This window comes from Neovison vison, chromosome 1 (assembly GCF_020171115.1).
Source record: "Neovison vison isolate M4711 chromosome 1, ASM_NN_V1, whole genome shotgun sequence".
Lineage (NCBI taxonomy): Eukaryota > Metazoa > Chordata > Mammalia > Carnivora > Mustelidae > Neogale > Neogale vison.
In genome coordinates, this window is record NC_058091.1 from 166665194 (window position 1) to 166676695 (window position 11502).

The 11502-nt window shown below is 45.3% G+C and overlaps 1 protein-coding gene across 6 annotated transcripts in view; it reads left to right on the forward strand.

Annotated features, from left to right (window-relative positions):
* Positions 1-9818, forward strand: part of MAPK9 (mitogen-activated protein kinase 9) — a 50265-nt gene extending 40447 nt beyond the window's left edge. For 2 of the 6 annotated variants that reach the window (XM_044262412.1, XM_044262424.1), the window contains 6 exons: positions 6-77; positions 3629-3811; positions 4850-4974; positions 6190-6253; positions 7213-7284; positions 9051-9818. In XM_044262412.1, the coding sequence (XP_044118347.1) occupies positions 6-77; positions 3629-3811; positions 4850-4974; positions 6190-6253; positions 7213-7284; positions 9051-9193 (659 nt within the window). In that variant the 3' untranslated portion in view covers positions 9194-9818. Of the gene's footprint in view, positions 1-5; positions 78-411; positions 484-1542; positions 1601-3628; positions 3812-4849; positions 4975-6189; positions 6254-7212; positions 7285-9045 lie in introns of those variants that run through there. The other 4 variants (XM_044262407.1, XM_044262419.1, XM_044262431.1 and 1 more) reach the window with 3 other exon arrangements.
* Positions 9819-11502: the final 1684 nt, after the last annotated feature.

The following is an 11502-nucleotide window of genomic DNA, read 5'->3' on the forward strand; positions in this document are numbered from 1 at the left end:
GGTAGTGGACATCTGGTCTGTCGGGTGCATCATGGCAGAAATGGTCCTCCATAAAGTCCTGTTCCCAGGAAGAGACTGTATCCTTCACAGGGAGAGACCCAGCACAGGCCGTGGGGGCGGGCGGGTGCCTGCCTGCACACAGCTCTGGGGGCACAGCCACCTCTTCTGTTGGCGGGTCTGTTTGTATTCCATGCTGTAAAGTGCTGGACCCTCAGGTACTACAGCCCAGACTGCCGGAAGCCAAAGGCCACAGTGGAGGCCGGCAGTCGTTCGCGTCATGGGGACAGCTTACCCTTAGCTAGCCATTTATTTTTCCATATTTGTGTGTTTAGTACACTGTTAGAATTCCTTTTCCTCACCTTTGTTTTGTTCATGGCACTTCATAATTTTATCATTTCATTTTATTTTCAGTTGATATCTGGTCAGTGGGTTGCATCATGGGAGAGCTGGTGAAAGGTTGTGTGATTTTCCAAGGCACTGATCGTATCCTTCCCGGGACCTTCCTGGCCGTGCTTTCCATAAATGCCGAGGCCAGCAGGAGCTCGAAAGGAAAATGTTGTACTTGTAGACTGTATCCTGGGGTGGTCTTTATTATGTTTGTTAAATTAGCGTCACAAACCAAGTGGTTCAATTTTATGTTTTCTTTTTCACTTGACTACCTGTAATGACTTTATGGAGGCTTAGAGTTACATTAAACCAATTATGTTAGTTTTAATTTTATCAAAAATAGCTTAAGAATTGATTTATTCTGTCAAACATATTTTGATATTTAAATGAAAAATACTGTTTATTTAGATCATTCAGTTGTTTTAACGAGGAAGGTTGCTGTCTAAGCTTAATAGGCCAGTATTATTGTGTCATTCAATTACTAATATACCATTTTGCTAGTTATTAGTATGGACTAAAATATTTTCCCCCAAAGTAAGAACTGAAGCACACTACATAAGACTGAAGTAAAAGAGATCAAAAAGAAGTTTAATGAGGAACAGTACATGTTAATTTTCTTGCCTGTTACTCTGCTATTTTGTAGAAATTTTTAAAAGATCCATCTACAAGGTTCTTCTATGACACACCTGGAGAAGTCTGAGTAAATATACTATGCAGAAGATTAACTTATACTGTGGTCAGCAAATCACATTAATAACACAGAGCGTAAAGCAGACGAGACAACATGCTCGTTAGAGTAGCTTTCCTTGATCACGCTCCTCACATTCTCCCATCTTTAATATTTTTCACTCGAACATACTCCCTTTTTCATTTGCATTCTAACCACTTACGATTTCCATTAGTCTTTGATTTTGTTTTTGCCTTATGAAACCTTAAAGTGGTCTCTGTCTGATGGCAGATTGATGGTTATTTTTAAAGGAGATGGAGCTGTGTAGTCAGTGTTTTGTATGTATTTTATTAAAGTTATTTTAGTTTTTTAATAATTTTATGAGGGTGATTTTCTTGTAATATAAATTCTTTACAACACAAATGTGGAATGAAAAGATTTTGTTCCTATCATTTTATTTGCCTTCCTTGACATATTTCACATCACAGATTTTATGTGAAGTTAAATACAGCATTTTATTTTGTTCTAATAAATTTTCTGGCAGTTTTCCATTGCCTTTCCTTTGATTCACTTGTTCCAAACTATAAATAAGGAGGTCTTTATCTTGCAAACAGACTCAGCTTAAAAGGGAAAAGTTGATGTATTCTGAAGATAAATAATTTAGAAGGATCTACTTAACATTTCATTGGTCTCAATTCTTGTTCATTTTGTGCCCTTCCTTTTTTGAATTAAGAAATGTTTTCTTCAGAAAGTATAAAAACTGTGGATACTTTCTGGTGCACTACAAAGTTAATTTGAAGTTCCTCCCTTAAGTATTAACATCTTGCCATGTCGGTAACTAGTATTTTTATATATCATTATATATTTTTTGATGTCATTCTCAAAATATATATACAGGGTTAACATCATTTTCCAAAGGCAATTTTTGCCCCCTATTTCAAACATTAGATTAAAAATTACTGGAATGGGAAAAGATTCTGGCATCTAGACTGCAGTGCTCTGAGATGTGCTTCAAATCCATGACCTGGGGTAGAAGAGGACCTCCTGTGCCACAGTAGCCCATCAGAGACAGGGAGCTGCCACCCTCAGGCGCACAGGAGTCTGGGCATCCCTCAGCCTCGATCCCTCAGCCTCGATTCCTCTTCAGCATAACGAGAGGCCCATGGGAGCCAAGGGATAGGAGTACATGTACATACCCAGAAGACCCATCAGGCTTGTTGGGTGTGATGTTTCCCTTCCCACCCTTTCCCTTCCCCCCGTTAGACTACAGAAATGACCCTTGATCATGAGCACACTAAACATTTACTCAGCACCTGCCCTTTTCTAGGCTCTGACCTGACTTATGTTGGAAAAGGTCATTCCAGCGGCTGGGCCAAAGGCAGACAGACTCACGGACAAGAGCAGGAGCAGGGAGATGAGGGATGTTTCAGAGGATCAGTGGAAAGTGAAGGTGGTGAGAAGGGCTTGAGGGCTTCCCCATCCAGCTCCGGCAGCACATAGGAACGCAGGAGTGAGGGAGGAGAATATGCTAGTGACTCCAGTGCCAGAGCCCATCCCCTGAGCCTGTTCAGCTCCCTGGCTTCTTCCACAATAATGTGATTGCATTTTTCTAAGACAAACCTCCATTCCTTTTTTTTTTTTTTTTAAACAACTTTTGAAAATGGGTTTTTAAACATTGCTGTTTACATGACTTTTTTTTCCTGGCCTACATTCTCTGTTATCATCGTTTCAGTCTCAGAATCACTTTCCAGTTCGTAATGCCCATTATTCCAAGCCCCCTGTGAACTAGGCAAAGCTGATATTTTCTGCATTTTACAAACAAGCAAGTCGGGAGCCAAGGGAGACTGAGTGTCCAGCACCCGGCGCATGGTTAGAGCACAGTGGAGTCCGAAACCCAGGTCATGTGCTCTGAAAGGAAGTAAGATGCACTCCAGGGTACTGCAGTGATGGTCAGGGTCAGTGCCAGGGGAATGAGAATGACCTCGCAGAGCTGTCCATCTAAGCCCAGTCCCAGGCAGGCCTGTGGTCCTGTGGGAGAGGACAGGGCCTGGGCTCGAGAGCCCCAAGCCCTGGCTCACGCACCATACTCCGTGGGGCCTCTGCTTTCTCAGCCGTGACCCCGGGACCCAGGTCTGTCTACTTTAGCGAGCTTTTGAATCTAAGTAGCCTCAGTGTGAAAAGTGATTTTGGTTTGCTGAAGTCCTATTTATCTAACTTCATCTTTCATCACCTCTGTCATGGGTATCCTTCAGTTACAAGATAACTGTCATTTGGTCTAGAAGGTGGGTCAGTCAAATATACTAATATATTAGTATAATAGTCTAATATACTGTCTAATATACATAGTCTAATATACTGTGACCAGAGTTTAGAAAGGCGCAGAGGTTTTAAAACTAGTCTCCCTTTGGAAACCCACACCATATTTGCATATTGTATCAAAACACCTGGGGGGTGGCCTCACTCATTACCTGTCAGTAGGTCGAAAGAGGGTTTTCATGTTTCTTTGAATGATGCTACTTCATGTGACGTGACCGTAAGGCCCTTCAGTTGTATTTTCCTCAAGAGACTCCTTAGATATTGATCAGTGGAATAAAGTCATTGAGCAGCTAGGAACACCGTCTGCGGATTTTATGAAGAAACTGCAGCCGACCGTGAGGAATTACGTAGAAAACAGACCGAAGTACCCCGGCATCAAATTCGAAGAGCTCTTTCCAGATTGGATATTCCCATCCGAATCCGAACGAGACAAAATTAAAAGTAAGAGGCCCTTTCTTTCCTTCATCCCTGTTTCCACAGTCTGGGCACCGCTCTCGGCCTCTTCAGGTCCTCGTTCTGACGCCTCTGGATGTGGGGAGATAAAATAATGGAAGCCCTCAAATAAAGTGAGGTACAGGCCAGCCTGAAGGCTTAGAGACCTGAAAGTTCTGTCCTCTACAGAATGGCCACGCTGAAATCTTTGGTCAAAATGAAAAGGTTCGAGTCCCTCTGAACCAGTCTTATGTTAATTATAGCAATTGGAAATCACAGTCTTTGGGTACAAGGAACCCTCTAGTTAAGATTCTAGCCCATAGTTGGATAAAATAAAGCTCTTCCCCCACTTCTCCCATGCCTGTCACTAAAGCTGTGATTTAAGGGAGAGGATAGATTTCTCTCCACCTCAGGGTAAACTGTGCCTCCATCAGAAAAGTCCCATCTCTCCTTTGCCTACCAATGTGAACTTTAATTGCCAATACTTAGGTGACTTACTGAGTATGTTGGTTTTTTTCTAACAAGTAATCTCTAGATTTTTTTTTAAGTGTATGTTGCCAACGTTACATGCAGTTGGGCATAGGGGAGGCATCCATGAAGTGTTCGATCACGGGCAAACATGAGATCATTGTATGGCTTCAGAGGTCTGTTGTAATCCGTCTGAAGGGGACATGAAGAGAAGAGCCTTCCGGTGCTCCATGCCTGCATGTCAAGAAGTGCGGCCCTTAGCTGGGCCCCTGCGCCCTCCCTAGTGGCAACTCTTCCTAGGCACCATGTCAGCCTCCTGTTGGCCTGTGTCCCCTTGGTGCCCTGTCCCCCCCCCTCCCCTCCCAGATCCAGAGGCAAGAAATGGAGGTCAAAAACCTGATGGTAGTGAAAGTGGTTTCTTGGCTTATTTGTAAAGAAAAAGCCTTGATTGATCTGGAACCTGCCAAAAAATTTCTCAAGGTGAATACATCTCTATTCTGTCGGCACTGTCGCATTTCCTCTGTGATGTTCTGTGTCTCAGCATTCATGTATTCATCTAATCATTTGTTTCCACCCTAGCAAGTCAAGCTAGAGATTTGTTATCGAAAATGTTAGTGATTGATCCCGACAAGCGAATCTCTGTGGATGAAGCTTTACGTCACCCTTATATTACTGTTTGGTACGACCCTGCTGAGGCCGAAGCGGTAAGCCTGTGTTCCAGAAGGACTTGGCGGAGGTGGGGGGGGCAGGGCGTATGTTTCCTCTGATCTTCCATGGCTCAGTCCGAACAGCTACGTGAAGATAGCAAGTTCTAGGTTTCATTTTTTTTTTTTTTAAGATTTTATTTATTCATCCGACAAAGAGCACAAGCAGGGGGAGCAGCAGAGTCTCCGCTGAGCAGGGAGCTCGATGTGGGGCTCGATCCCAGAATCCTGGGATCGTGACCTGAGCCAAAGGCAGACGCTTAACCCACTGAGCCACCCAGGTGCCCACAAGTTCTAGATTTCAGAGGACTCCTGACTATAAAGAGGCCAGGGGTCGTCCGAGACCTGAGTCCCTTTTGGGACCCTTGCTCCTGGGGCCATTGCTCTGTGTAGCTCAGGAGTGGACGTGCCTATGCTATGGTGACACGTTGTCTTCCTTTATACACAAGCTGGCGTGGGATCATAATGATACCACTTATGAAGCCCCCAGCATGTGCCTGGCAGGGTGCTGCGTGCTTTGCTTATAACAGCTTGTTTAGGCCACCCAGTCAGAGAGGCTAAGAAACTTGCTAAAAATCCCAGGGTTCTCTGTTCTTCCCCAGAGGCACCCGCTGGAAGGTTTCCAGGGCAGTTCCACTTGAGAGTGTGGGCTCAGGGCCATTCTGCCTTAGCAGCAGTGGCCTGAACGCTCTCTGGCTCTAAGACGTAATTCATGGGGGCAAGCTTGCTTTAGGGCTGGCCCGTGGGCTTCACCACCACAGTGAACAGTGTTTCAAGGAGCCGCATTTATCGACATGTGCTTTTGAAGTAGGTCTTTGGAAGGGTCCTGTGCGAGTCGGGGATTGGGTAAGGGGTCTCTGACGTGAAGAACTGCAAACCTGAGCCGGCACGGTCCTCATCGAGGGCGGGTCGCGAGGAAGCGGCTCATGATTACTGCTTCATAGGTACATTTGGGCAGATGCTGTGAGAATGTTTGGAGATCATGTCATTATTAAGAGGACCACAATAGCTCCTCTTTTTTTTCTTGGTTAATTTCTCCCTAATTATTTTGATTCACAAAGTGACGTAACATCGCACTTCTGAAGAAACCTTTAACGAGCCATGTATTGAATGAAAGTCTCGTGATAAATAAATGAGAATCTCCCCAGCAATTTTACTGTCTTCATGCCTCATTACGTTTGTAACTGTTGACTTCACGTGTCATTTAATTTTCAGCCACCCCCTCAGATATACGACGCCCAGCTGGAAGAACGAGAGCATGCGATTGAAGAGTGGAAAGGTAAAGGCAGATGGGACTTTGCCCCTGGCTCGCCTGTGCAGTCGCTTGTCGGCAGGAGCCCTTCTAGGGAAGTGGCGAGAGGCCCTGCAGCCCCTCTTATCCCAGGTCTTCCCACTCCCTAGTAGAGCAGGAACTTGCAGATAACAGAGAAAAACCGGTATCAGCTGCATACTGTGGCTTCTGGAGACTGTGAGATTCACCAAACAGCCCACAGGCAACTAAGCTCGTAACCAGGAGATTGAAGAGCAATTCCCCATTAAAAAGCAGAATCAGTAGTAATTGAGAACCTGGGTCAGTGCAGGTCAAACATGGCAACGTGCTCTGCCCCAGCGGATTACGTCTGCTCTCCTGGGGTGACTGGAGAGCCGGGACCTGCATGAACATGCGCTCGCCAGGGCAACACACATAGCCACACTCCGTGCCAGGGAAATGCTCAAGGCATTCTCCTCTCAGCTCACAAATGCCGAAACTCTAGGAACCCTTGATGCTTCCCTGGTAGGTTGTTCGCTTCACTTACAAGTCAGAATCAAGGAAACTAAGGTTGAAGCCAAGAAATGACTGATGAGTTTGGATAAATTTCTGGCCAGGCTGGAGGGGCTTCTCCCCTACAGATGGATACCGGCTTCATTTGGAGAACCCCGAGTAATGAGAGAAATGCTTGCAAATGGTGCGAAAACATGTGGTACTTACAAATGCTCCACAAGGGCCACTTTGCTAGTCCCCCACCCCTTGTAGAACCCCCTTTGGGTACAGAACCACCTTCAGTCAGGTTGAGAAGATGTAATGTATCGAAACGTGGGTGTTTTGGTCTAGGTAGACAGTATTATTGAGTTAACTGTATATCATGGTTAAAAATAAGGCATCACGTTGCCCTTGGAGTGGCCCCGATTATTTAGGAAGCAGGGTTCAGAGATGCAGAGAAACTGATGGAGGCTTCTACCTTGCATGTCTGTTTGAAGAGCTGATTTACAAGGAAGTGCTGGACTGGGAAGAGAGGAGCAAGAACGGCGTGGTCAAAGATCAGCCTTCAGGTTAGTGATTGCTTTGATAGCTTGAGCCCAGTCTCCTTTTCCCCTTCCAACTTTCCTAAATGGCAGCAGCACGTGGGATGGCAGCTCACCCAGCCCTGGGTCCAAAAGCTCCTGATGGGAGGTCGGCTGCCTGTCTGGAGTGTTAGTGGCAGCAGCTGCTGGGCTTCTGCTTCAGGGGATTAGAACTGGGTTAGAACCGGCCTACTTCCATGCTGGCCTCTGCTCCTGCCAGCTCCATCTATAGATGAGGGAGCTGAATTTCAAATGTCGCCACAGTGCATGACCCTCTGGGCAGGCCCTACCTGGCTCCAGAAGTAAATCCATGCAAATCTAAGTAAAATGCAGTCTGGTTCCCTTGTGAAAAAGCTGTTCATCTAATACTCCCGTATTTGTACTTGGCCTCCCTGGTGGCCGGTTCCCCGAGGAACTGTCGGAGACAGAACACGTGTGGTGTTTGCGCAGGGTCGTAGGGTCCCACATACTTCCTGAGTAAGATCCTTCCTCGTTATATTTATTCTCTCACCTCGTCCCCCCAACCCAGAAGCCCGCACTCATGCACACGGAGGCACAGACTCTCTCTTGAATTTTCTGTTCAGCATGACATACATGCCAAGTATCTGGAGATTACGTAACTTCAGCACAGAATTAGGTGCCTGTGGTTAACAAGGCACAAATTGAAGACTGCAGGCACTGGCCTCTGAGAGTTCAAATGTTTTATTTTTCCTTGCACCAGACTAAAATACAGGCCCTAGGAAATAGCATAGTTTCATGTACCTTAAAGACTCAGGGACGCCTGGGTGGCTCAGTTGGTTAAGCCGCTGCCTTCGGCTCGGGTCATGATTCCAAGGTCCTGGGATCGAATCCCACATCGGGCTCCTTGCTCGGCGTGGAGCCTGCTTCTCTCCCTGCCTCTGCCTGCCTCTCTGCCTGTTTGTGTGTACTCTCTCTCTATCTCTGGCAAATAAATAAAATCTTTAAAAAAACAAAAAAGACTAAAAATGTCAGTTTTCAGGATATAGAAAACAAAAATAAAGTGAGTAGAAGGCCACTAATTTTTTTTCCTTTTTGTTTGTTTGTATATAGTTTTTATTTTAGCACGGTTTTCTTAATTTAAAAAGCCAACATGTAGTACATCATTAGTTTCAGATGTAGTGTTTAATAATTCATCAGTTGCATAGAACACCCTGTGCTGATCACATCACGTGCCTTCCTAATGCCCATCCCCCAGTTACCCCATCCCTCCCTTCCTTCCCCTCCAGCCACCCCCAGTTTGTTCCCTAGACTTAAGAGTCTCTCAAGGTGTGTCTCCCCACCTGATTTTTTTCCATTGCGTTTTTATTACAAAAGAATTGTTCCAAGGTTGCTGCTTTTTCCCTTGGACAAAGTATTGATGCCTGTAGCTAAAACATCTGATGATCCTCGAGCCCTTATTTGGGCTTCAGCCTTTTGCGACACTGAGAGTTGTAGGCCACCAACTTTCTATGAATATCTTTTTTTAAAGAGGCAGGTGTTTTTCAGCATGATAATACGCATGCGTGGATATGATGTTTAGCGCCTGGGAAGAAAAGGAGGATGTTTGGGATCCTGGGCCCAGAGAAGGACTCCAGGAAAAGCTGGGCACGGGCAGCTGACTCACCACTTGTCCACACTGGCAGTGAGGCCTGGAGCCACGCCAGCTGTGGGGGGTAGGGCCCCAAGGCTCCACTGCCCGGACCCGCAGCAATGTCGTGCGTCAGATTTTATTCTCCTTGGTTTTCTTAGCACAGATGCAGCAGTAAGCAGCAACGCCACTCCGTCCCGGTCGTCGTCTATCAACGACATCTCGTCCATGTCCACCGAGCAGACGCTGGCCTCAGACACAGACAGCAGCCTCGACGCCTCCACGGGACCCCTCGAAGGTTGCCGGTGATAAGGCACGACCCACAAGCTCGTCCTCAGTGAAGGAATTCTCGCTTCCATGGGCCTGCAATGCTTGGGGGTTGATGGAACCAAATAGAAAAACTCCATGTTCTGCATGTAAGGAACACGATGCCTTGCCCCTGCTCAGTTCCAATAGGATTGCCTGCCTAGATTTCACAGTGAAGCAGACTGTGTCTGAAGAACACAAGTGCGAGCCACACTCGTAGAGAAGTTGTGCAAGGTCATTTCAGGTGAGCAATTAGAGTAGATGATTTTGTTTTACTTTTTTTTTAAAGTTGTATGGTAATAGTGACAGTTTCTCATCCTCTGTAACCGTTGGGAATTATATGCATGTGACCACGTGTGCTTGCTCAGGCTTGCCCTCTAGCACTTTGGAAATCAGTATTTAAATGCCAAATAATCTCCAGGTAGTGCTGCTTCTAGAATTCTTTCTTAATCCTCTTGAGTAATTTAGTGTCTGTCCAGGAAAAAATAGGTTTATGTGTATTAATTGGCCACCATCATATTATCATATCTTACCTTCTTTTATGGTATGATTTATTCTATCTTTTGTATTTCAGAAGGAATATAATTAAATCTATTTAATAAATAAAAAAAATACAACTTTTCTTAAATCTGTCATGTTTTGGGCTGACAATTATCATTGCTAAAACCAAGATACCTCTGTGGACACTGTTTCCTCTAAATTGTCTTAGCCTGGGATGACTGTACCTTTAGCTTTATTGCAAGATAAAATTTTCCGTTTTGTGCTGCTTGAGACATATATTATGCCTTTACAATCCTAATCTACCCTCGCTCCTTTCTCCTGGTCTTCTGGACTCATTAATTTAAATTGCCACCTAAAACTTCACCTTCTTTGTTAGACGCCTAACACTCCATGTCAATAACATGACGGCAGATTCTCAAATCCATTAGTGGTGAGAGTAGAATTTGACAAAACGGTCACTGAAGATGACTGCAGTGATTTCCTGAGCACTTGCTCCCTCCGAAACTGGTCAGGGTCCTTCCCTGAGAGAGGCACCATCTCCCAGGGCAGCGTTTTCGGTTTCCAACCTAACGCTCTTACACAATTTTCTTTTTTTGCCCACCCCACCCCACCCCCCAGCTTGGATCTGTTTTAGGAAGCAAGGTGAATCAGAATGCCTCTGGGATGGTGGTGTTTTCCAGTTGGTGGAACATTTTCTTTTCCTAAAGGGAAACCCATGGATCTTCTGGGAAACCCCCTCATGGGGTTGTGGAGGAAACACCCTTAGGAGTAGTGATTAACTCTTGTGTATTTTCTGACTTAAAACTGCTCACCTGAAATTGATGCTTTCAGACTTTCTGATGTAGATATCACTAGGAGTTCCCTAAGCTAGAGTACTGGATTATCACAGCGGAACTGGGCTCACCCTGGTCACATTTTGTCCCCCTGTGCTCACCGTGCTTATCCCTTGAGCTTCTTCTGTTACAAATTCATATCCCGTGTTTAACTCTTTGGGAAACTATTGGGTCAACATTCTACAGAATGTGTTCTGAGGAGGAACTTGGATAAGAAAGTTTATTATAAATGTTATCTAAAACATAGGATTCTCTCCGTCACTTGCATCTCATTGGTTGGTCTTATCTGTGGAGACTGGAGACCTTGATGAACAAAATTCATGTTGAAGTAACAGTTTTATGTTGTGAGGTTTAGACATATTCAAATACAAGATGGAAATGCTGACTTGGATTGAAGCAGAAACACCTATGATATGGCGTAGGATGGCTTTGGTTTCGGAGGCCTGATGGTACAGTGAAGAAAGTTATCGTTAACCAAATATAAACATCTTAAAACGGCCTTCTCTCTAATATATGTTCTTTAAAAAGACTTCACTCAATCCATCTTTAAAAAAGAAAAACAGAGAGAGAGAAGCATTTTAAAAATGCATATCTGGGGTGCCTGGGTGGTTCAGTTGGTTGGGCAACTGCCTTCGGCTCGGGTCATGATCCTGGAGTCCTGGGATCAAGTCCCACATCGGGCTCCCTGCTCAGTGGGGAGTCTGCTCCTCCCTCTGACCCTCTCCCCTCTCGCCTCTCATGCTTTCCCTCTCTCTCTCTCTCAAATAAATAAAATCTTAAAAAAAAAAAATGTGTATCTGCTCTAGGCCTCTGAACGTAGCATGGGGTTGCTGAGGGCACACAGGGCTCTTGCTTCTGAGGGCCCCTTTGTGAGTAGAGCTGGGTGCCCCTGCAGACTGGCTTTCTGCTCACTTCTTCCTCCTCCGTGTATTCACAGGGGAAGCCTGTGTCCCTGTGGATGGGCTTCCTGCCATGCCC